At 59.8% G+C, this 23799-nt stretch overlaps 2 protein-coding genes across 7 annotated transcripts; one reads left to right on the top strand and one right to left on the bottom strand.

Annotated features, from left to right (window-relative positions):
• The first annotated feature begins 174 nt into the window (after window positions 1–174).
• Window positions 175–9088, top strand: FAM83H (family with sequence similarity 83 member H). Its single transcript, XM_077847566.1, has 5 exons — window positions 175–310; window positions 3020–3481; window positions 4340–4504; window positions 4577–4701; window positions 4882–9088. The coding sequence occupies exons 2-5, from the start codon at window positions 3035–3037 to the stop codon at window positions 7598–7600; spliced, it is 3456 nt and encodes a 1151-aa protein (XP_077703692.1). The 5' UTR covers window positions 175–310; window positions 3020–3034; the 3' UTR covers window positions 7601–9088.
• A 1299-nt stretch (window positions 9089–10387) lies between these two features.
• Window positions 10388–16182, bottom strand: MAPK15 (mitogen-activated protein kinase 15). 6 transcript variants are annotated; one of them, XM_077847567.1, is made up of 14 exons: window positions 16019–16182; window positions 14862–14960; window positions 14583–14612; window positions 14382–14472; window positions 13730–13860; window positions 13482–13645; window positions 13130–13269; window positions 12299–12356; window positions 11841–12020; window positions 11609–11714; window positions 11322–11517; window positions 11086–11225; window positions 10884–11012; window positions 10388–10766 (listed from the first exon to the last, which is right to left on the bottom strand). In XM_077847567.1, exons 1-14 carry the CDS (start codon window positions 16085–16087, stop codon window positions 10578–10580), a joined length of 1722 nt encoding a protein of 573 aa, XP_077703693.1. In that variant the 5' UTR covers window positions 16088–16182; the 3' UTR covers window positions 10388–10577. The 6 variants fall into 6 exon arrangements, with proteins under 6 accessions (XP_077703693.1, XP_077703696.1, XP_077703694.1 ...); XM_077847570.1 differs by having other exon boundaries at window positions 11841–11885; XM_077847568.1 differs by having other exon boundaries at window positions 11841–11978; window positions 16019–16181.
• Window positions 16183–23799: the final 7617 nt, after the last annotated feature.

The raw sequence follows: 23799 nt of genomic DNA, 5'->3' as shown, positions 1-23799 counted from the left end.
GCGGGGGCGGCGGGGGCGGCGGGGCCGGGGGGGCGGGGGGCGGGGGCCCGGGGGCGGCGGGGCCGGGGGGCGGCGGGGGCGCGGGCGGCGGAATGCGGGCGCGCCGCGGGTGGGGCCGCCCCGCCCCCAGGTGCTGCCCGGGCAGGCCGGCGGCGGGAGCGGCGGGCGGGGCGGGGGCGGGCGCGTGAATCAGGCCGCGCGGCGGGCGGGCCGCGACAGGGAGTGGCCGCCGGACCGCCCGGACCGCGAGGCCGCTGGGCGGCGGTCGGCTCCTGCTGCCCCAGTCCCGAGACCCCGCGCACCTGGCCAGGTAGGGCCCCCTCCCCGGCTCGGGCGGGGCGGGGCGCGCGGGACGGGAGGCCGCGGCCGGGCCCGGGGGGTGGGGGGGACGCCCGGCGCCCCTCGTGGCGGCCTCACCTGCGCGGCGCCCCGCACCTGGGCCGGGCGGGCGGGCGGGCGGGGGCCGCGGGGACCGCCGTGGACGCGAGCGCCCCCGCACGACGCGGCGCAGGGAGCCGACGGGGAAGGGGCCCGGGGTCGGGCCCGCCCGCGCCGAGCTGCCGGGCTTCCGCCCCCGCGGCCTAGTGGAGCCCGGGAGGGTGCTGGGCCCGGCCTGGACGCCTGCCCACCGCCCGGGGGTCCGGGCTGCCTGGACCGCGGTGGCCGAGGCGCGGCCCGTGTCCCGGCAGAGCGGGAGGCCGCGGGTGGGCGCGGGGCGCGCCGAGGACCTGGACTCCAGCCTCCCGCCCCAGCCTCCCCCGCCCGGCCTCTCGCGTCCCGGACTCCCTGCGCGAACCTGCAGCACCTGTCCAGGCAGGGTCGCCTCGCCTGGTGCTTGACCCCGGGGCCTTCCCTCCTTCCCGGCCCTTAGAAAGCCCCCTCCTAGGAGCCGGAAGGAACCAAGCCTGAAGGTCCCTAGTTAGGGGCCCACTAGAGCCCCGAGGGCCCTGTAGGATATGTCAGGGGTCAGAGGTCAGCAGCAAAGGAGCAGATTCCTGCTGAGTCATTGGCCTGGGTGGGAGAAGTGCCCCTCCCTCCCTTGGGGCAGCCCTTTGGTAGGCAGGTGTGAGAAGGCTCTGTCCTTCCTGTCAGAGCTGGACCGTGGCCACTGTCCAGGTCACAGTGCAGGGCTGTGCCGCAGGGTCCTGGGGGACCACCTGCTGTGGGCTCTCAGGATGGGCACCCCCTTCCTGACGGTCCCGTCTGCTGAGGTGGCTCCTGGGCACCACGACTGCCCCACACCCCCAATGCCAGCAGCCGGGGCAGTTTTCATGGACTCCCCTTCCCAATGCCGAGCAGGGCACAGGATCCCTTCTGCTGTGGTTCCCAACGTGGGAAGCGCTCAGTCCCAAACGCAGTGAGCAGGATCGGCCACTGACCCCGCAGCCAGGTTCCTTGCTGTCTCCCCCCGTCCCCCGCCATGATGACCGGGTGCCTCGGGAGGCCCCGCTGCAGCCAGACCTGCTCCGCCTACCCAGCGTGGCCCGCCTTCGAGAACAGTGGGGGCATCCTGTGTGTAACTGGAGGTGGGGCGCTGATGGAGGAAGGGCGGAGCAGCTCTCCCACAGCGTCTCCCACCTCCACGGCCCATTCAGTCACTCCCCAGGGGCATTGGGCAGAAATGTCCCTCAGCTCGCCGAACGCAAAGCCCCATCCAGTTCTCAGCTGCCCCTGACTGGCCAGTCTGCAGCAACCAGCTGCCCCTGCAGAGCAGGGCGCACCAGGGGCGTGGCAGGACCAAATTCAGGGAACAGTGAGCTAGACAGGGTGCAAATCCAGCTCAGTTCCAGACCCGAGGAGCGGGTGGGGTGGGGTGGGCAGTGCCTGGGGCTCTCCCAGGGCAGGAGCAGGCCAGGTATCCGGGCAGCTCAGGGACTGTAGGTGGATGCTCCCTGGGAATCCAAGAGGCCCCCATGCGGCCTTCCAGAGCTAAAGGCAGCTCCTCCCAGCCGCTGGGAAGCAGGTGGACCCAGTAGGGCTTGGCGTCAGTGTGAAGTCGGGACAAGGGGAGAAAATGGGGAAGCACATTTGGAGCCCAGACTGAGGCTGGCAAAGGGTGCTGGCCTCCTCCCGAGTGCAGTGGGGACCAGGGCACGACCAGAGACTTGAGGACAGCACCACCGGCACAGGGCTGGGCTCAGCCGGGCAGCCGTTGCCCATATCTGCCGGGGGGAGGGGGGGTGGCTCGGGGAGGTTTTATCTAAGGTGACACGGCAGCAGCTAGGAAGGTGGAGGGATGGGCCAAGGGGAAGGGAGTGGTCCTGGTGCACAGGGACAAAGGGCAGGGGTCAGAGTATGGAGACTGAAGGCCGTGCATAGGTTGTGGGGCTCTGTGTGACCCCATAGGACGGGCGCAGATATGGCCAGGGCTGTGGATTTAATGCTAAGTCTTGGGACAGAAGGAGTGACAAGTTTTGTAACCAAAGCTCATGAGGGGCCATGTATGGTATCAGGCGAATCCTGACGGCTGCATTTTACAGTGGAGATAACGGGCCAGAGAGGGCCAGTGAGCGGCCCTGGGTCCCCCTTAGCCCCCTGGACTGCCGACACGCACAGCCAGGGAGCCACCTGACTTGCTCAGTACACACAATTTCATTCTGGGCCCACAAAAATGCATTAATGCCAAGATCAGAAGAAAGTAAATATAATAAAGAATCTCGTCTGGATTATATTTTCTTTATACCAATAATCTAAAAGAATTGGTTTTCTTCCTGTGGAGGAATAGGCCCATAAAGAAGTGCCTGGGTCATGGGGGCCACATGGTGCCCCCGAGCAGGGGCTTCGTGCAGCCAGCACCCCTGCCTGGAAACCAGGGTGCATGCACTGCTGAGGTCCCGGTGAGCGTAGGGGCCCAGCGGGCACAGTCTGCATCCCCAGCTACGGACACCTCAGGGTCCAGGCATGGCCTGCACTCCCCCGCCCTTTCTACACTGTGTCTACACCCAGCGGCGGGGAAGGGGGGGTCAGGAATGGGCCCTGTGCCCCTTCCCCAGTAATGTGTCTCCCTGCCCCTTCCCAGGCCCCTGGCCCCGACATGGCCCGCCGCTCCCAGAGCTCCTCGCAGGGGGACAACCCACTGGCACCTGGGTACCTGCCACCTCACTACAAAGAGTACTACCGCCTGGCAGTAGATGCCCTGGCCGAGGGAGGCCCGGAGGCCTACAGCCGCTTCCTGGCGTCCGAGGGGGCACCTGCCTTCCTGTGCCCTGAGGAGCTGGAGCACGTGAGCCGCCACTTGCGGCCCCCGCAGCATGTTGCTCGCGAGCCCCCTGATGGCAGCCCTCCCAACGTGGACATGGATGGCTCCTCAGGCACCTACTGGCCCATGAACTCAGACCAGGCGGTGCCCGAGCTTGACCTAGGCTGGCCCCTGACCTTCGGCTTCCAGGGCACCGAAGTTACTACACTGGTGCAGCCACCACCGCCCGACAGCCCCAGCATCAAGGATGAGGCTCGGAGGATGATCCGCTCTGCCCAGCAGGTGTGCTGTCGCGGGCTGGGTGGACAACGGGGGCAGCCCTCCAAGCAGGGCTGTGAGCAGGCGGGCGCGGGGAAAGAAAAATACCAGCACTTACAGCTTGGGGGGCAGGGGTGAGCCCTGGGCCAGCTGGCCACACGTCTCCAGCTTTCAAGCTACAGCATGGGCTCCCTGGCAGCGCACTTTAGGGTCCCGGACTGTTTGGTGACTGCACGCTGCCCGGATTTGCGTGCCCTTGGCCGTGGCCAGTGCCCAGAAGCCCCAGGACTCTGGGGTGGCTGGGCCCCCCTCCTGGTTGGGGTGTATTGTTCAGAGGATTCTCTCCAGTCTCCTTTGACCCAACTGAGGGCTTCCCCCCACCAAGCAGGTGGCAGACAGCGAAGGGAGGCTGAGGCAGCAGGTCCAGGAGCCAAAGACCCGCAACTGCCGCCTGCACCCTCCGCAGCAGTCTCCTCTCAGGGGCAGAGCTAGAGCTTTGGCTCGGCTACCTGTAGGTTGGGGCCTGGGCGCTGCTATCTGTAGGGCCGACCTGGGGCCCGGCCTCGCCATCTGAGGGCAGGGCCGTGTGAGGTGTGTCACAGGCGCTTCATTTGCCTTGTGCCTTCCCCAGTGGGAGGTAGGCCCTGTGCCTAGGGCTCCATCATGGGCCACCCGCCCGCCAGCAGCCCCAAACCCCCTCTGTAGGACTTTTCTCCGGACTCCCCCTCCCTGGCAGGGCCCCCTCTCCCCTGGGAGGGGCTAGGGGGTGATTTGCAGCATTTGTGGGTGATCCCGGGGCCTGTCCGGGCCCTGCGGTACAGCTAAAGAATGGTGGGGACAGCAGAGGGGTCTGTCCTCTGTCCCTAACCCGCCCCCCTGCAGGTGGTGGCCGTGGTGATGGACATGTTCACCGACGTGGACCTGCTTGGTGAAGTGCTGGAGGCAGCCGCCCGCCGAGTCCCGGTCTACATCCTCCTGGATGAGATGAACGCCCAGCACTTCCTGGACATGGCTGACAAGTGCCGCGTCAACCTGCACCACGTGGATGTGAGTGCCGGGAGGGCGGGCAGGGGCGGTGGAGGGCTGCCCTGCGGAGACCTCACGCCTCTGCCTCCCCAGTTCCTGCGCGTGCGCACTGTGGCAGGCCCCACCTACTACTGCCGGACGGGGAAGTCCTTCAAGGGCCACGTGAAGGAGAAGTTCCTGCTGGTGGACTGCGCGGTGGTGATGAGCGGGAGCTACAGGTGCGCCCCGCGCGGTGGCCTCATGGCCCCTGCGGCTCCCCACCCGGGGTCCAGTGGCCCCGACACAGCACCCCCACCCCCACCCGGGTCCTTGAAGACTTGACACTTCAGAACCCCAGGGCCCTTCCGCGGAGCCCCGCCCCCGCCTCAACTCTGATGTTGACACTACCCGCCCCGCAGCTTCATGTGGTCCTTCGAGAAGATCCACCGCAGCCTGGCGCACGTGTTCCAGGGCGAGCTGGTCTCCAGCTTCGATGAGGAGTTCCGCATCCTGTTCGCGCAGTCCGAGCCTCTGGTGCCCTCAGCCGGGGCGCTGGCCCGCATGGACGCTTACACCCTGGCCCCGTACACGGGAGCGGGGCCCCTTATGGGTGCGCCGACCCCCTTCTCCTTCCCCAAACGGGCGCACCTCCTGTTCCCACCGCCTCGGGAGGAGGGCCTGGGATTCCCCTCTTTCCTCGACCCCGACCGCCACTTCCTGTCGGCCTTCCGCCGGGAGGAGCCCATGCGGATGCCCGGCGGAGCCCTGGAGCCGCACGCGGGGCTGCGGCCTCTGGCGCGGCGGCTGGACGCCGAGGCGGGTGCGGGGGGCGAGCTCGCCGGCCCGCGGGCCTTCTTCCAGGCCCGGCACCTGGAGATGGATGCCTTCAAGCGGCACAGCTTCGCAGCCGCCGACGGCTCGGGCGCCGTGGAAAACTTCGCGGCCGCTCGGCAGGTGTCGCGGCAGACGTTCCTCAGCCACGGCGACGACCTGCGCTTTCAGACCAGCCACTTCCAACGAGACCAGCTGTACCAGCAGCACTACCAGTGGGAGCCGCAGCTTGTGCCCGCGCGCCCGCAGGGCCTGTTCGAGAAGCTGCGTGCCGGCCGCCCGGGCTTCACCGAGCACGACGACTTGGCCCTGGGGCTCGGGCCGCGCTTCCCCGAGCTCGGCCCCGACGGACACCAGCGGCTGGACTACGTGCCGTCCAGCGCCTCACGCGAGGTGCGCCACGGCTCGGACCCCGCCCCGGGCCCCGCGCCCCGCGGCCTGGAGCCCAGCGGGGCCCTGCGCGCCAACCTGGGCCAGCGCTTCCCGTGCCAGGCGGCGGCGAGGCCGGGTCCCGAGGCGGCGCCCGACACGGAGCAGGAGCGCAGGGGCGGGCCCGAGGGGCGGGCGGGGCTGCGGCACTGGCGCCTCGCCTCCTACCTGAGCGGCTGCCATGGCGACGACGCGGGCGACGAGGGCCTGCCCGCGCCCATGGACGCCGAGGCATACGAGGACGACGTGCTGGGCTGCGCCGGCCGGCCAAGTCCCGGGGACCTGCTGCCCTCAGCCACCCGCGTGCCCGCGGCATTCCCGGCCAAGGGCCTGGAGCCCTGCTCCGGCCGCGGGGACAGCCCCGAGCGCGAGACGCTGGAGGAGGCAGGGCTGGCCAAGCAGGACTCCTTCCGCTCGCGCCTGAACCCGCTGATCCAGCGCAGCTCGCGCCTGCGCTCCTCCCTGATCTTCAGCGCCTCGCCGGCCGAGGGCGCGGGTGGGGCTCCAGCCGCCGCCACCGAGAGGGCGCAGCTGCTGCACAAGGAGCAGGCGGTCAGCGAGACGCTGGGGCCCGGGGGCGAGGCCACGCGCTCCGCCACTTCCACCAAGGTGGCCGAGCTCCTGGAGAAGTACAAGGGCCCCGCGCGAGATGCGGGAGCGGTGGGGGCCGCGGTCGCGGTCGCCAGCCACAGCAAGGCTGTTGTGTCCCAGGCGTGGCGGGAGGAGGTGGTGGCGCCGGGTGGGGGAAGCGAGCGCCGCAGCCTGGAGAGCTGCCTGCTGGACCTGCGCGACTCCTTTGCCCAGCGGCTGCACCAGGAGGCCGAGAGGCAGCCGGGGGCCGCCACGCTGACTGCCACGCAGCTGCTGGACACGCTGGGCCGCGGCGGCACCGACCGGCTGCCCTCCCGCTTCCTCTCCGCCCAGGGCCGCCCCGGTTCCCCACAAGGGCGGGACAGCCCCCCCCCAGAGGGGTCGCGCCAGGCACCTCACCCTGAGCCCAAGGGGAGCCCCGCCTCTGCCTACCCGGAGCGGAAAGGGAGCCCCACCTCGGCCTTCCCGGAGCGCCGGGCCAGCCCGGTGCCCCCCGTGCCCGAGCGCCGGGCCAGCCCAGTGCCCCCCGTGCCCGAGCGCCGGGCCAGCCTCACCCTTACCTTCGCCGAGGAGTCCGCCAAGACCGGCACCGCGGAGGAGTCGGCGGGCGGCCCCATGGAGGTGCTGCGCAAGGGCTCCCTGCGCCTCCGCCAGCTGCTGAGCCCCAAGGGGGAGCGGCGCGCAGAGGAAGACGGCGGCTTCCCGGCGCCGCAGGAGAACGGGCAGCCGGAGAGCCCCCGGCGGCCGTCGCTGGGCCGGGCCGACAGCACCGAGGCTGCTGCCGCTGCGGACGAGCGGGGCCCGCGGGCGCGCACGGCCTCTGCCACAGCCAACGCCTTGTACAGCAGCAACCTGCGGGATGACACGAAAGCCATTCTGGAGCAGATCAGCGCCCACGGCCAGAAACACCGCGCGGTCCCGGCCCCCGCCCCGGGCCTGGCTCACAGCAGCCCTGAACTGGGCCGATCCCCCACCGCTGGCGGCCTGGCCCCTGACATGTCCGACAAGGACAAATGCTCTGCCATCTTCCGCTCGGACAGCCTGGGGACGCAGGGGAGGCTGAGCCGCACCCTGCCCGCCAGCGCTGAGGACCGCGACCGGCTGCTGCGCCGCATGGAGAGTATGCGCAAGGAGAAGCGCGTCTACAGCCGCTTCGAGGTCTTCTGCAAAAAGGAAGAGGCCGGAGGCCCGGGGGCAGGGGAGGGCCCAGCAGAGGAGGACACCAGGGACAGCAAGGTGGGCAAGTTCATGCCCAAGATCCTGGGCACCTTCAAAAGCAAGAAGTGAGCCTCCTGGCCCCACAGCCCAGGCCCAGGTGCCTGCCTCACTGCCACCCACCGGGCGGGCACCTGCCCTCACACCAGACAGCAGAACCGCTGAGCGCAGCCAGCTCGGCTCCACCTGGGGCTCAGCCAGGGGCTGGCCTGCCCTTTGCCCTGGCCTCTCCCCGCGGGGGCCCCAGCCCCTCACTGCCCCGCGCTGTACCCCGCTGGCTCCATCCCTCCCTGTGCCCTGAGCCTCCCCCTCCTGCACCTCTGCCTCCCCATTGCTTCGGGAGTCAAGTCCCCTGTAGCCCTTCACTCACCTCAGGGCCCATCTTTGTGCCTTAGGCCCCGTCTGTGGGGCCCCATGTCTCAGGGCTTCTGTATCTCAGGGCTCTTCTCCGCTCACTGCCTCCTGCCTCACTGCTGCCTCTCTCCTGCGTCCTGGCAGCCCCAGCCTCCCTCCCTGGGCCTCCACCTCTGCCTCCCGGCCCGGGTCTCCCCCTCCACCTCAGGTGCTCAGGCTCCCTTCCTGCCCTGCTGGCATCCCTCCTCTCTGCCTCCGGCACCCTCCTTAGTGGCCCAGCCTGTCACTGTGGGGAGGCAGAGCTGCTCGCAGGCCATCCAGGATGGAGTTGGGGTCAGACCCAAAGGTTGTTCATCTCAGGAAGCGCTGTCCCCTGGGCTCCTGGCAGAGGGATGGGGGGCCCCCTGAGACACTGCCCTGCCAGGAGAACTGAGGCAGACAGACCTGGCCGATTCCTGCAGGGCGCCAGCAAGCGGTGAGCCGCCAGGTTTTGCAGCACAATAAAACTGGGTCTGGATGGATACTGGGCCCCAGCCACGCTGGGGAAGGGCTGGACCAGACCGCTAGTACTTGAATAGGTGAGGGTGGGGTCGGGCGTGGTGGTGCCTGGGCCCCCTCCCACCTCGCTTCAGTGCCCAGCAGGCCCTGGCTCCACCCTCTTCTGGATCCTTCCCTCTTTGTCACCAACCTGTGAGATCTAATTCCGCCCCCCTGCCTACCTTTCCTGTATCTCTGTCACCTCTGGAGAGTGACTGATTTGGAATAACACAGTTTGACACCAAATGCTTAGGAAGGCCCTCATTCTAAGTGCTAACATTATGAAATTAGTATTTCTGCCAGTTTTTTTTTTTTTTTTTTTTTTTTTTTTTTTAAGTATAAGAAATTGCAGTCACTCAGGCTGGGAAGGGAAACAAGGCCACTGAGCAAAGGCAGCAGTTCTGACGACAGCTGGAGAAGGGAGTCAGGGAGGCTTGGGGATACTTTGATTCAGGTGGAAGGGCCACCGAGGAGCCAGATGTGCTGGAATGTTCCTTGGCCTCAATGTGCTTGCTGACCAGTTTGCTTTTGCGTGGCTTGGTGTGGCCTCGTTGCCCTGGGGGGCCCTTGCAGCCTGTCGGCACCCTCCACGTTGTGCTGAATAACACATCTCAAATGTGATCTCTGCACATTCTGGTGTTAACAATAAAACACAACAAAATATTCCAACACATTCCTAAACATATATATTAATCACCCATCTTGTTAAGTCTTGTGATCTCAGATTTCCCTCCAGACAGCACCACAAATCCTTGTAGGCTCCCCTCACACACACACACACATCTGTCCTGCCAACTCCTCCAGCCAATCTAACCCAGAGACTCCTTCCACCTCAGCCCCTTCCCACGACCAGCTCCCTTTCACAGCCCAACGGAGTCCACGACTCTCCACTGGCACCAGCCCTCTGTGTAGACACACCTGGTGTCTCGCCTGGGGGCTGCCGCTCACCAAGCCCAGCAGACAGCTCCCACCTTTCCCGGCTCCTCCCCTGCACAGGGTGCCCCTCCGCCCCTCCTGGCCCCAATTCCCAAGGCTGGCTTCTGGGAGGGGGGCCTCCCTCTGCTTTGCTGGGTTGGGACATTCCTTCACACTCATCTGATGCCCTGTCCATCACCTGGCCCCTGGCAGCCCCGTTGTCTCCAAGCCAAGCCTGAGCCATAAGGCCTGGCCTCCTTTCTTGGCCTCCCCCGAGTCCTGTTGTGCTTGTAGCCACGTGGTCCGGGTGCACCCTCTGGCCAGCTGTCCCTGCCCTTCCCACCTGTGCCTCCTGCAGCAGCAGGGAGCAGCAGCTTTCACAGGTGAGCGGAGCTCGGGCTCCTAGGCTGCCCAGCCCCCACCCCAGCACAGGCCACACCGTTTAGACGGTGACTCCGCCTGTGTTCCAGCCCCTGCCCCTCGTCAGGTGAGGTGGAAGCAGTCCTGGAGCCAGGAGACAGTTCTGTGTGCACTAGGCCCCTTGCATCTCTGGCTCCCACCCCCTGGGCCCACCCCCTGGACAAACCAGCTGCCAGTCATTTGGTGACAGTGGAGCTCCGCAAAGAGCACAATGACCACACTCAGGGGCTGTGCCCAAGGGCCGGCCCTGTCATCTCTTCCACCCTTACTCTGGGCCAGGGTTGCAAATGCTGTCATGTGATGGCATGCACCGAGGCAACAGGTGCACCCTGGGGACAGCCCTGTCCCTCTGATGGTGCTCTGGCACCAGGCCGACCTCCAGCATTTGTGCAGAGAGGACAGGAAGCTGGCCCCAAGGGGGACCCCAGGCCAGTCTCTGGTGCCGAGGGCTCAGAGGGAAAGCACAGGGCATTAGGCAGGCAGGAGCCACACAGCGGCAGCAGAAGGTGCCCCCAGAGCTTCTCATGGGCTCTGCACTGGACGGGGGTCCTCGGAAGGGGGTGGGCTCCAGGAAAGGAGTGGTGTGGCCTCAGAGCAAGTCCCTCACTGAGAAGAGAAGCTAGGCAGGCAAGCTGGGGATGGATCAGACTTTATTGGAGGGAGCGACTGGGGATGGGTGGGAAGCTCAACTCCCCCCCAGGAGGCCCGGACAAGCTCCAGGAATCCCAAGAATGCGGCCAGGCAAAAGGGGGCGAGGAGCACCGGGACCTAGGGGCAAATCCGGGGCTGCGCAGAAGAGCCGGGTGGGAGCTGGAAGGGCGGCCTAGGCGCGGGGCCCGGGGAGCAGGGGCAGGCGGCCCAGCGCCGAGCGGCAGACGGTCCCGTAGGCTTGAGAGTAGCCCCCGAGCGCCGCCCTGGCCGCGCCCTGAGCGCCCTGCGAGGCCGAGGCGCTGAACATCCTCCGGCCCGGTCGGGGCTCGCGCGGGGCATCCGCGGGGAGCGCGCGCGGGACCTGCGCACAGTGGGGGGGCGGGGCGTCAGGGGCGAGGCCGGGGGGGGGGGAGGGGGCGGGGCCGGGAGGGAGGGAAGGACGCCTAGGAGCGGAGGGCCGGGATCTGGCCGCGCTCACCCGCCGCGCGCCGGCCGCCCTCTCCCCGCGGCGCGGGTGCCAGTCGCTCCGGATCAGGGCCTGGACGGTCACCTGGGCGGCGGTCTGCGAGGCCAGGGAGGGCGCCGCCCCCTTCCCGCTGGGCTCCACCTGGGAAGGGGCGCGTCACGGGGGGGCCGCCAGCCCGCGGGCAGCACCGGGGACACCCTCCCGGCCGACTTACCCACGAGGGCGCCGAGGGGGCCGCCGCCGCCCCCGCCGCCCCAGGGGGCCTGTCCCCTCTCCCGGGACCTCCTGGCGGCGGAGGCTGCAGCAGGGGGGCCGAGCTCTGCCGGGGAAGGTTCTTGGCTCCGCAGGCTTCGTCTGTGGAGCCGGAAGGTCAACCCCCGCGGTTAGCCGGGCGCTGCGGTCGTTGGTGGCTCCACCCAGCAGGGACAGGGGCCGTGAGGGATCACACACCGTGGGCGCCCTGGCGACCCGGGCTGCTCTGAGGTCTGCGTCCCGGCTTCTGTGCAGGCGAGCCCGGAGACAGCTGATGGATGGCCCTGGGTTTGAGCAGGTGCGCCCGGGGCCCACTGGGCTCTGTCCCCCGGGGGGTGCCCCCCAGGCCCTTCTCTCCGGGGACGCGGCCATCACCCCTGCGCTCCAGGATCATCTGCGGGAAGGAAGGCGGTGCTCAGAGGTGCACGGCGGGCGCGGTGTAGATGGTTCTGGGGTGGCCCCCAGGGTGGTCGGGGCCAGAGCACCTGATAGACGCGCCTGCGATACTCGGGGACGGAGAGCTGAACTCCCTCGAGCACTGGGAGCCGCACGGCCGAGTCCAGTGTCCACTCACGGGCCGGGCAGTGGAACCTTCGGGGAGCAGCCGGCGGCGGCGGTCAGGCGGGGCCTCTCGCACCAGCTCAGATCCGCCCCCCAACACCTGGCCCCCGCGGGGGAGGAGCTGGCCCTCGGGACCCCGCCCTCTCCCGCCCCTACCTCTGCACGTAGGGGTGCTGCAGGGCCTGGGCTGCGCTAAGCCGCCTGTTGGGGGCAAACACCAGGAGTCTCCCGAGGAGATCCAAGGCCTCCGGGGGCGTGTCCGGCGGCAGGAGAGTGTCCAGCGTGTGCCGTGGCCTGCGGGCGCCCGCGTACTGTCCCCTCTCCACGTCGGGGCCCCTCCCCACATCTACAGCTGTGGCAGCTGCGCGCTTCCAACCCCCGCGGCACCACTTAACTGTCCTCCCCGATCAACACCCCCAGGCAGCCTGGGACGGTGGGGAGACCCCTGCACAGTGCCTGTGGGCCTCCCTGCCCCTCGGGCCTGCTGGAGACGTTGGGGACTCCTCATACCGCCCGCAACCCACTCGCTGAGGTTGAGACACCATCAGAAGACAGGGGCCCAGGTCTGGGCTGGCAGACTGGCCAGAGCCAGGCCCCTAAGCAGCCCCACTCACCGGGCCCCCAGGCAGGGCAGGATAGAGGCGCTGTAGCTTGAGCCAAGAGCCAGGAGGTCTGCAGGTGGGAGGATAGGAGGTGGAGTGTGAGCGGGAGGGCCTGGTCCCATGCATGCGGCAGCTGGGGAGCTGTGGGGCCAGTGGTTTCCTGCCCCGTGAGGTGCCCGTCTCCCTGCAGGGCTTCCGCTGTCTGCTCTAACTCCGAATATCTGTCCTCCTGCCCTACGCGTGCATGTGCGCACCTGCAATGTGCCTGCCCTTGCATGCTTCTACACTCCCACACCTACACTCCACCTCCTCCAACTAGGAAAACATGGCAACATGAAAAGCCCCTTGCCCTCCAACTAGGAAAGCAGGCGGGGGGGGGGGGGGGGGGGGGGGGGAGGACCACAGGGTTCCTCTCACCTGGTCCTTCCCCTCTCTTTGGCCCTGCTCCCTCCCACGGGGACTAGGAAGGACTCTGAGCCTACCTACCCCCACTGCTATCCTCCTCCATCCCTACCCCCAACTCCCCAACTTCCCAGCAAAGGTGCTAGACCTGCCCCTGCCATCCCTCAGCTCTTGTCCTGCTCTTGTCCTGACCCAGCTGGACCCTTGGTGGACACAGCTTGGTCCTCGAGGACCCATGGCCAGGCCCTCAAGGCTTGTAGCTGGGCCTACCATGGGCAGGGCCTGTCCTTTCCATCCTCCTGAGGCTCTGGACCCTTCCCCTCCTCCTCTTCCCCAGCCTCCTCCCTACCAGTCCTGGCCTGTCAGGTGCTGTCCCCCTACAGTTGTGTGCTCTGAACCTCGGGCTCCCCATGCCGACCAGAGTCCTGCACACATCCTCACCCTCCTTGGATGGTGGAGGGATGGTTTCCAGGATCAGCTCCAGCTGGTGGAGTGTGGATGTGCCAGGGAACAGGGGCCTCCCCCGAAGCATCTCCCCCAGGATGCAGCCCAGACTCCACATGTCCACCCCAGGGGTGTACCTGGGGAAGGAAGGGGTGGAGGTGTGGGCTGGGGGTGGGGGAGGGACCCAGGAGGCAGAAGTGGGGGGAGGAGGAGAGACATTCAAGGGGGCAGGGTCTGGGGTGCAGGGAGGGAGCCAGTGAGGACACCGGGGGGCCTTGGCTGGACAAGAGGATATGGGGGTGCTGGGGGAGGAGGTGAGGGCAGGGTTGGGGGAGGGTGATGCTGTTACCAGCTCGAGGACAGCAGCACCTCTGGAGCCCGGTACCAGCGCGTGGCCACGTAATCTGTCAGGGCCTGGCCCGCAGGCTCCTCAGGGAGGCTGCTGAGGGGGCGCGCAAGCCCAAAGTCGCAGAGCTTCACCACGCAGCTGGAGTCCAGGAGGATGTTGGACGGCTGCAGGAGAGGAGGCGCCGAGGCTGTCAGGGGTGTGTACACACAGTGGGAGGACAGGCCCTACTAATGGAGCATGGATGGCACCTTCTGGTCCCGGTGGATGACGCGTCCTGAGTGGATGTACTTGGTGGCCCGCAGAAGCTGGTAGAAGATGTAGCGCTTGTGGACGTCCCTCAGCAGCCTGCCCTTACAGATGACGGCGTTCAGGTCAGTGTCTACGGGAGTGGGCAGGTCAGTCTAGGGGGCCTGGGGAGAGTGGACAGGTCTGTCCCACTTTGGACCCTGGTAGGGGGGTCAGCCCTCCCATGGCTGCAGTCCCCAAGTCCCACTGGCTTGGCCACCCTCGAAGTCCTGTCCCTGGCCCCGTCCTGGGCACAGCCACTTCCCCATGGTTCCAGCAAGCTTCTCGGGGCCTGCTCACTGCCTTAGTTGGTACAACAATAACAGTCTGTGGGATTATTTTTAATGCTTTATTTCATGTTGCCATGTTTTATAAAATGGGTAGAAAAAGGGAAATACAGAGCCGCAAAAGGGGAGAAAGCAGGAGCCTGTGCAGGTGGGCTCAAGGTGGTCACTGGCAGGCCCAGGTGCAGATTCAGCCAGCTGCTTGTCCTTGTGCACTGAGAAACTGCCCTGGCTGAGAGCTGGACACTGGTGACCCGAGCGGCAGAGGGACATACAAAGAGAGACCAGCCACTGGAGGGTCCTGGACCAGACCAAGCAAGGTCTCACTCACCCATAGACTCAAACACCAAGTAAATGTCCCTGTCATTCTCCGCCCGGATCACGTCCAGGAGGCGGATGATGTTGGGATGGTCCCCAAGTTCCTAAGGAGAGAGCCAGGGGCTGTGTGCTTTGCTGGGCGAGGGTCTGGGCTTCCCCCCTTGTTTAGAGAAACCACACCTGGGAAAACGGTCAGATGGCCCTGGCCACTCACCTGGAGCAGCGTGATTTCCCGGAACGTTCTCTGGAATGAGATAGGAACATGAGTGTGGGTACGGACAAAGAAGGAAGTGCACTTCTTGAAAGGATCCATAGGGACTCATGTTCATCACCCACACCAGACCTTAGGGTCAGAGGGCAGGTGGTGCTCTGAGCAGAACCTGCTGTGAACGGGCTTCAAAATAACCCTGGAGCTTCCAGGCACCATGGCAGCAGGGATTCACCCCCACACCCCTGCCCCTGTCCCTCCCACACCTCTTCTCCACTCACTTACCTGGGCATCTGTCTTGTCTCTAAAGGCATCGAAGATTTTCTTGATGGCCACGACCTCTCCAGTCCTCCTATCCACTGCCTTCCACACAATGCCGTAGGCCTGTGAGGAGGGTGATCAGCTTGTTGGGCCAGGGCCAGCCTCCGGCCCGGCCTTCCCCTGCCCACCAGACTGCGCCTTCTGCCTGCTCTGGCTCCTGGGAGGGAATGAGGGTGTGGTGAGGGCCTGTGGCTCTGGGGGAGGTCCCTGCAGCTGAAGACAACCCCGGTGTCTTCCCCGATGGAGGAGGATGGTGGGAAGCAAGGTCACAGATGGGAGATTCTGGGTGGGAGATAAAGCCTGTTCTGGGTACCTCTCCCCTCTCACATCCCCCATCCAGCCTGTCAGCAGATCCTGTTGGCTCCAGAATTTGTCAGAATCCAACCACTTGCTACCATCTTCACCTGGTCTGAGCCTCTACGGAGGAGGCAGGGTGAGTCTTGTAAAGTGGCATCAAAGGCTGCTACCACCCCTGTGTGCTGCCCAGTAAAAGCCCTTGCAGTTTCCCAAAACCGCAGGTGATCAGAGCCCTCCCCCGAGTCACTCCTATCCAGATCACACCAACTCTGCTGTTTCCCCACGGCCAGCAGGTCCTTGCCTCAGGGCCTTTGCACTTGCTGTCTGTGCTGTTTGGAACGTTCTTTCTCCCTCCCGCACTACACACCCACACAGTCACACACCTTCGCATACACCCTTAGACACAATCCCACATGCTCTCACACACGGTTCTGGCTGTCACTGCATGCCGGTTTACCTGCCCAGGCTCTTCCTGGGCCAGGCTTAGGATCTACCCATCACCCTCAGCGACTGGACTGGGCGGGTCCGACCTCCTTAAGAGTGTCCTATAGGCACCAGGAGAGCCAGCTGGAAGTATGGGACCCTGGGTGAAAACTGGGGAGGGGATCTGTCCAGGGTCCCTCCGGCCTGAGACCGCTGTGGGCCCAGAGCCAGGCGAGGCTCCCTCGGAGTAGGCGTTGTTAGGACGCTGTTCCAGTAAACGGAGGCCCGAGGGGCTCGGTGGCTTGGCCAAGGCCACCGTCCAGTCCGTGGACCCCCGGCAGTGTCGGAACGAACAGACCTCGCACTGGACCTGCCCCCGCCCTGCAGGTGGCCGGGCTCACCCCCTTCCCCAGCCGCCGCTTGAGCAGGTATCGCTGGGCTACGTGGTCGTCCACCTCCGCGGCGCACATTCCGGGCTGGGCGCTGGGGCCTCCAGACGCCCGCAGCGCTGGAGCTGTTGAACCCGGTTGCCTTGGAGACTGCCCCCCTCCGTTGCGCTTGCGCGGTGCCGTGGTGGGGCGGAGGGTGCACCTCGAGCCCCACCCCCTCGCCCCGCCCCCGAGTGTCTCCCCTCCACCTCGCCCCAGTGGCGCCCCGCCCACTCGAGCCTGGCCCCGCCCCCAGCAGAGCCCCGCCCACTCTAGCCTGGCCCCGCCCCGGCGGCGCCCCGCCTACTCCTACCCCGCCCCTGGGCGCCCGGGTCCCAGGCCTCCGGAGCCAGATTGTGGGTGACGCGCTCACCTCCGCGGGGCGCCCTTTCCCCCGCCCCTTACCGCCCCTCCCCCGCTCGGCCGAGGTGGCGGCGGCGGGTAGCGCAGCGCTCGGAACCGGCCTCCTAAGGCCCCGCGGTCTGGGCGGGGGCTCCGCCGTCCTCCGCGCGGATGCCGGGGCTAGGGGATGCTGAGGCGCCCCGGGGGCTGGAGGCTGGGCTCCCAGGGCGGGGACGTCCCGCCAGCAGCCCAGGGCAGGCCGGAGGAGGCGGGAGTTTGCACACACGGTTGGTGAGAGTGTAAAGTACATTCTTTTGAAGACAGTTGCGCAGTTTGTTGACCATAGATGTACCACGAGCCAGGCATTCTTCACCTGGAGAGTTCCCCAAGAGAAATGGGAACACAGGTCCGCACAAAGAATCATACATGAACGCTCCTAGCAGCTTTGTCTCTAGTAGCCCCGAACTGGAAACCACCCAAATATTTCCAACTTTTTTTTTTTTTTTGGTAAGATTTTTATGGATTTATTCATGAGAGACACAGAGAGAGGCAGAGACACAGGCAGAGGGAGAAGCCGGCTCCATGCAGGGAGCCCAATGCAGGACTCGATCCCAAGACCCCGGGGTCAGGCGCTGAGCGGAAGGCAGATGCTCACCACTGAGCCACCCAGGTGTCCCTGCTTCCAACATTTGAAACAGAGGAATGGATAAACAAAACGTGGCCTAGGGTACAATGGCACGTTGCTCAGCAGGAAAGGGAAAGAAACTACTGACACACACAACATGGGCTGCAAGATCACGATGCTGGCTAAGTCAGACCCCTCCTCAAATCACCAGATGAATCCATTCATACAGAACTGTAGACAGTGCTTCCTCTGGTTCAGTGATGGCCCCCGGGGTGGAGCACAGGGAGAGAGGGACTGTCCAGGGAACGTTGGGAGGTAACAGAAATGTTACATTGCGGTGATGCTTTCAAGGGTGTATACGTCTAAGTTGTTGAAATCATGCCATGTGGTTGTATCTCAATATAAAGTTGGAGGACGTGGAGAATGAACAAGGGAAAGAAATGAGGCAGGAGAGCGTGCTCTTCTGGTCCCCAGTGTCCAGTGCTGGACAGTAAACAGATGCAAAACGGGACAAAATATATGAAACAAGTGTCTGTGAATTGGACAAGTAGTGCCAGCCCTGTGTCAGGGAAGAGTGGGAGAAAATTTCCACCATCTGAGACATGGAAACTCAAGGACTCCACAAAAATCTCCTTTTTGCTCCTTTTCCTGCTTCGATTCTTATGAGAACTGGTACTTCACAGACATTCTACACATGCCTCAGAATACAAGTAGCGTACGTGTTCCTTGTAAGGGGCAAGGAGTTAGTGATTCCCCTGGAACAGCACTGGACACTGGGGACCAGAAGCATCTAAGGAAGGAACAGGGGAGGATGACCAGACCAGCCATCAAATGCATATTGGAGACCACCAGCGCTGGACCCCTCCATGCCAAGGCCTGCTGGATCCGACGGATGACAGCTGGGTTCTCATCTTTGTCCTGACCAGTTCCCAGATGCCTGAGGGGGCGAGTACACCAGACCAGGCCACCATCCTCAATAAAAACCCCATTCCCCAAAGACTAGACTCATGCTTCCTTCCTTTCTGAGTCTCCCAGACACTCTGTCTATATCTGCTCTCTCTGTATCTTCAGTAATCTCCGCTCTCCCTTCCTGCTGGCTCATGTTTGATTTCTAGTCTGCAGGAAGCCAAGGAGCCCCCTGGCTGGTCCTCGGACCCAGCCTGCTGGCATGAAGTCCATGGAAAGAACAACTTGGTGGCAGGGGGTGGGGGATGGTGTTGCTGAAGATTTTCCAAATTTCACTTCGGTAGGAAGGTCTTAGTGTGCCAAGCAGCCAAACTGGACACCAGAGATTCAGGAGAGACTCCAGACATGTCACTTCTCAATAAAGTGACTAAGCCGGCTCTAGACCAAAGCCTACTCCACACCCGTCGTGAGTGTGGAGAACAAGCCTTAAAAGGAACAAGATGCTACAAATATAGCTTAACTGTTGGCCAAAAATCTTCACCACTCTTTAAAGGGAAACACCACAAACAGCACTCCATAACACAAAATTCAAAATCTTCAGCATCCAGAATGTAATAAAAAGTTACTAGTTTAGGGCACCTGAGTGACTCAGTAGGTTAAGCTTGCAATTCTTGATTTCAGCCCAATTCTTGATCTCAGGGTTGTGGAACCTGCTTAAAAAAAAAAAAAAAAGTTACTAGATTTACCCAATTAAAAATATGGGCAAAGAATTTGAATAGATATAGCTGCAAAGAAGGTATACAGATGGTCAACAGCACATGAAGAGATGCACAACGTCATTAATCATCAGGGAAATGCAATAAAAAATACATGAGATACTGTGCGGTGACTCAATCAGGTGGAGGCTGGCGGTGTGGGCAGGGAAAGAATTCACCAAAGACAGAACAAGGGAGATAGAAGTTTGTTGAATACGCTGCAAAGCAGCAGCGGGCAGGACGGCAAAGGAGAGACTGCCAGGGGGCAGGGGGAGGGCAGTGACAGGCTTGGGGGGGGGCTGTATTTATTGGAGGGGAGTGAGGACATATGGCAACATTAGAATTTTCCTTTTTGGTGCCTATGCCTGGTTGTCAGTGGCTCACTGGTCAGCTTGGGCCTATGACTAACTTGAGGTTGGTCACCTAATGAGCCTGTTTGCATTCAGCTGCGTGGTTGCAGTGGGGCCTGTCACCTTACTCAGGTTTCTAATGAAACCTGTGGCCTAAAAGCAGCTTCTACAGATACTACTCCACATTCACTCGGATAGCTGTAATAATAACAATAACGATAACAATAAGTCTTCACAAGGATGGAGAGAAATTGGAACTCTCTTGATTGCTCAAGGGCATGCAGAATGATGCAGTTGCTGCAGAAAACAGTTTGGCAGTTCCTCCAACAGTTAGACATAGAATTAGCATACAACCCATCAATTCCACTCCCGGAATATACCCAAAAGAATAGAAAACAGGCATTCAAGCAGATACTTGCACACAAGTGTTCACAGCATTCACAAAAGCCAAAAAGCGGAAACAACCCAATGTCCACCAATTGATGAATGGAAAAACAAACTGTGGTCTCTCCATACAGTGGAATATAATTCAGCCATAGAAAGGACTAAAGTGCCTGCTACACGTGACAATGTGGTGAGCTTCAGAAACACTGTGCCCAGGCAGCCCAGGTGGCTCAGCAGTTTAGCACTGCCTTCAGTCCAGGGCGAGATCCCGGAGTCCCGGGATTGAGTCCCACACTGGGCTCCCTGCATGGGGCCTGCTTCTCCCTCTGCCTGTGTCTCTGCCTCTCTCTCTCTCTCTGTGTCTCTCATGAATAAATAAATAAAATCTTTTTTTTTTAAAGGAAAGACTTCTTTTTTATTTTTTATTTTCATTTATTCATGATAGGCACACAGTGAGAGAGAGAGAGAGGCAGAGACACAAGCAGAGGGAGAAGCAGGCTCCATGCACCGGGAGTCTGACGTGGGATTCGATCCCGGAGCTCCAGGATCGTGCCCTGGGCCAAAGGCAGGCGCCAAACCGCTGCGCCACCCAGGGATCCCAAAATCTTTTTTTTTTTTTAAAGAAACACTGTGCCAGGTGAAAGAGGTCAGATACAAAAGATACGTATGTGATTCCACTTATATGAAATCCTCAGAGTAGGTAGGTCCATAGAGACAGAACACAGATTGATGGCTTCCAGTTCCAGGGGTTGAAGGAAGGGGATGGGTCAGGACTGCTTAATGGGAACAGGGTTCCCTTTAGGGTGATGCAAATGTTTTGTAACTAGATAGAGGAAGTGGTTACATAACACTGTGAATGGACCAAATGCCGCTGAGATGTATCCTCTAATGTAGTTAATTCTATGTGAATTTCGGGATCCCTGGGTGGCGCAGCAGTTTAGCGCCTGCCTTTGGCCCAGGGCACGATCCTGGAGACCCGGGATCGAGTCCCACATCGGGCTCCAGGTGCATGGAGCCTGCTTCTCCCTCTGCCTATGTCTCTGCTTCTCTCTCTCTCTCTCTCTCTCTGTGTGTGACTATCATAAATTTAAAAAAAAAATTAAAAAAAAATTCTATGTGAATTTCACCTCAAATTCACCTTGTAAAAAAAGTTACAGGGCTTGTGAGGAAGCAGGAACACATGACCATATCCAGGAGACAAGTCAGTTGATAGAACTAGACCCATAGGGATACCTGGGTGGCTGAGCGGTTAAGCGTCTGCTTTTGGCTCACCACGTGATCCCGGGGTCCTGGGATTGAGTCTCACAGCGGGCTCCCTGCATGGGGCCTGCTTCTCCCTCTGCCTGTGTCTCTGCCTCTCTCTCTTTCTCTCTCTGTGTCTCTCATGAATAAATAAAATAAAATCTTAAAAAAAAAGTAGACCCATAAATGACAGAGATGATGTAATTGGCAATAGCTTTAAGAAACAGCTGTTCTAAGTATGTTCATGGCTTTATTTTTTTTTAAGATTTTATTTATTTATTCATGAGAGACAGACAGAGAGAGAGAGAGAGGCAGAGACACAGGCAGAGGGAGAAGCAGGCTCCATGCAGGGAGCCTGACATGGGACTCGATCCCGGGACTCCAGGATCATGCCCTGGGCCAAAAGCAGTGCTAAATTGCTGAGCCACCAGGGCTGCCCTGCTCATGACTTTAAAGAAAAACATGAATATGATGAGATGAGAAGTTATAAAAAAGAACCCTGTGGAATTTCTAGAGCTGAAAAATAAAATGTCTGAAGTGCAAACTCATTGAATAGACTTAGTGGCAGAAGAGATGGCAGTGAACATGATGACATACCAATAGGAACTACACACATTGAAACAGGAAAAAACAAAAAACAAACAAACAAAAGAAACAGGAAAAAACAAAACTCAAGAACCTGTGGGAGAGTATCAACAAAAGAGAGCAATGAAGAGAGTATATTTGAGAGAGTAATGGCTGACGTTTTTGCAAATTTGAAGGAAAAGTAATACACTCACAAATACAGGAATTTAAGTGAAACCTCAGGGGGAAAAACACAAAGCAAGCTATAATAAGCACATGATAACTAAATTGCTGAAAAAGTGATAAAAATAACAAAATTATAAAAAAAATTACAAACAGAGGAACAAAAATAACTATAACCACAGAGTTCTTGTCAGAAAATAACTTCAAGCCAGAGGACAAAGCAAGGACATTATTAATGCACTAAAAACAAAAATATACAAATCAAAACAAAAACATTGCTAATCTAGAGTTATATACTCAGAGTATCATTCAAAAATGAAGACAAGGGACACCTGGGTGGCTCAGTGGTTGAGTGCCTGCCTTTGGCCCAGGGCATGATCCTGGAGTCTCGGGATCGAGTCCCACATCGGGCTCCCTGCATGGAGCCTGCTTCTCCCTCTGCCTGTGTCCCTGCCTCTCTCTCTGTGTCTCTCATGAATAAATAAATAAAATCTTTTTTAAAAAATGAAGACAATACTTGTTCAGAGAAACAAAAGCTGAGAATATGTAACACCTGCAGACCTGCACTGCAAAAAAAAAATATTAAAGTTTTCTGCAATGAAGAAAAGTGATTCTGAATGAAAATCTGGGTTGACATAAAAAAAAGGAAATAAAGAACTCTGGAAATGGGATATAATGGCTGAATATAAAAGACATTTATCTCATTCACTAAATTTCACTAAAAGATATGACTGCCCTAGGTCATAGGTAACCTGGTAACTCAATGATATGATCAAAAATCTATCTTAAATCCCATCATGACCATAATAAGATACCACCTCATGCCCATGAGGATGAAAACAAACGAACAAACAAACCCAAGACCCAAAACCAAAACCAAAAAAACTAAAACCCAAACCAAACCAAAAAACTGAAAACAGGAAAATAAAAAGTATTGGTGAGAATGTGGGAAAATTGGAACTGTTGGACACTGTTGCCGGGATTGTAAACTGGTGTAGTCAATATGGAAAACAGTATGGTGGTTCCTAAAAAAAAATTAAAATTAGAATCACCATAATATCAGGGAGTGGGGCTTTAGGAGGTGCTCAGGTCATAAGAATAGATCCCCATGCTAGAATGAATGATATTATAAAAGAGGCACCAGAGAAATCCGTAACCCCTTCCACCATATGAGAACACAGAGAGGAGCTGGCTATGAGTCACAAAGAGGGCCTTCACTAGATTGCAAATATTCCTGCCCCTTGATCTTGAACTTTCTTTTTAGAGTAAACTCTCCCCTTCCCCCCACATGGAACTCAAACCCATGACCTTGAGATCAAAAGTTGCATGCTCCACTCACTGAGCCAGCCAGGCTTTTCAGCCTCCAGAACATGAGAAATAAGTTTCTGTTGTTTATAAGCCACCCAGTCTGTGGTATTTTGTTACAGGAGCCTGAATAGACTAAGACGGATAGGAAAAGATCTAACATGCAAATAGTTTTCAAAAGAAAGCTTTAGTGGCTATGTTAATACCCAACAAAGTAGACTTTAGGACACAGACTATTACCAGGGAGAAAGAGGGACATTTCATTATGATACAAATATCAAGTCATCAAGCAGATATTCTAATCCTGGGAGTGCATGCACCTAATAGCAAATCCTCAAAATACATAAGGTAAAACCTGACAGAACTGAAAGAAGAAACCATCAAATCAGTTGGAGACACTCCTTTTTCAATAATGAGTAGAGCAAGCAAGTGGAAAAATAAAGATGCAGCTGTGTGACCTGAGCAGCACTGTTGTCCAGTTTGACCTAATTAACATTTATGGAACAATCCCCCACCACCAGTAGAATACACACTCTTTTCAAATGTGGAAATTTGAAGAATTTGAAGAATATTAAAGTAAATCATATTCTAGGTACCATAAAACAAAGATCAACAGATTTTTAAAGGATTGAAATATAAAAAACACGTTCTCAGATCCCACAGAATTGAATTAGAATTAAATATCAGAAAGATATTTGGAAAATTCACCCCCCCCAAAAAAAAATTTGGAGATTAAACAACACATATAAATAAACCAGTGAGTCAAAGAAGAAATTGCGAGGGAAATTAGAAACAATTTTGAGCTGGAAGGTCATGAAAACATGATGTGAAAACGTGCAGAGTGCAGCTAATGCAGCGGTTAGAGGGAAATTTATAGTTGCAAATGCTTATATTAGAAAAGACAAAAGATTTCAGTTTCCAACCTTAAATGCTAGAAAAAGAAGACAAAATTAAACCCAAAGTACATACAAGAATGAAGACAAGAGTAAGAATCATTGAAATGGAAAGTGTATAAACTGGAGGAAAAAATTCAATACAATTAAAAATTGATTCTTGGGGTGCCTGGGTGGCTCAGTTGGTTAAGCGTCAACTTCAGCT

This window comes from Canis aureus, chromosome 14, assembly GCF_053574225.1.
Source record: "Canis aureus isolate CA01 chromosome 14, VMU_Caureus_v.1.0, whole genome shotgun sequence".
NCBI lineage: Eukaryota > Metazoa > Chordata > Mammalia > Carnivora > Canidae > Canis > Canis aureus.
The sequence above is the reverse complement of the archived record's forward strand: the minus strand, read 5'-3'. Positions and strand labels throughout refer to the sequence as shown.

Coding starts and splice junctions, on each gene's coding strand:
- MAPK15 (XM_077847567.1), bottom strand. CDS start 16,087: ATGTGCGCCGCGGAGGTGGACGACCACGTAGCCCAGCGATACCTGCTC. Junction 14,613..14,861: donor GAGACAAGACAGATGCCCAG/GTAAGTGAGTGG, acceptor ATCTCATTCCAG/AGAACGTTCCGGGAAATCAC. Junction 11,226..11,321: donor GGGTCGCCAGGGCGCCCACG/GTGTGTGATCCC, acceptor CCGGCTCCACAG/ACGAAGCCTGCGGAGCCAAG.
- FAM83H (XM_077847566.1), top strand. CDS start 3,035: ATGGCCCGCCGCTCCCAGAGCTCCTCGCAGGGGGACAACCCACTGGCA. Junction 3,482..4,339: donor TGATCCGCTCTGCCCAGCAG/GTGTGCTGTCGC, acceptor GCCCCCCTGCAG/GTGGTGGCCGTGGTGATGGA. Junction 4,505..4,576: donor TCAACCTGCACCACGTGGAT/GTGAGTGCCGGG, acceptor CTGCCTCCCCAG/TTCCTGCGCGTGCGCACTGT.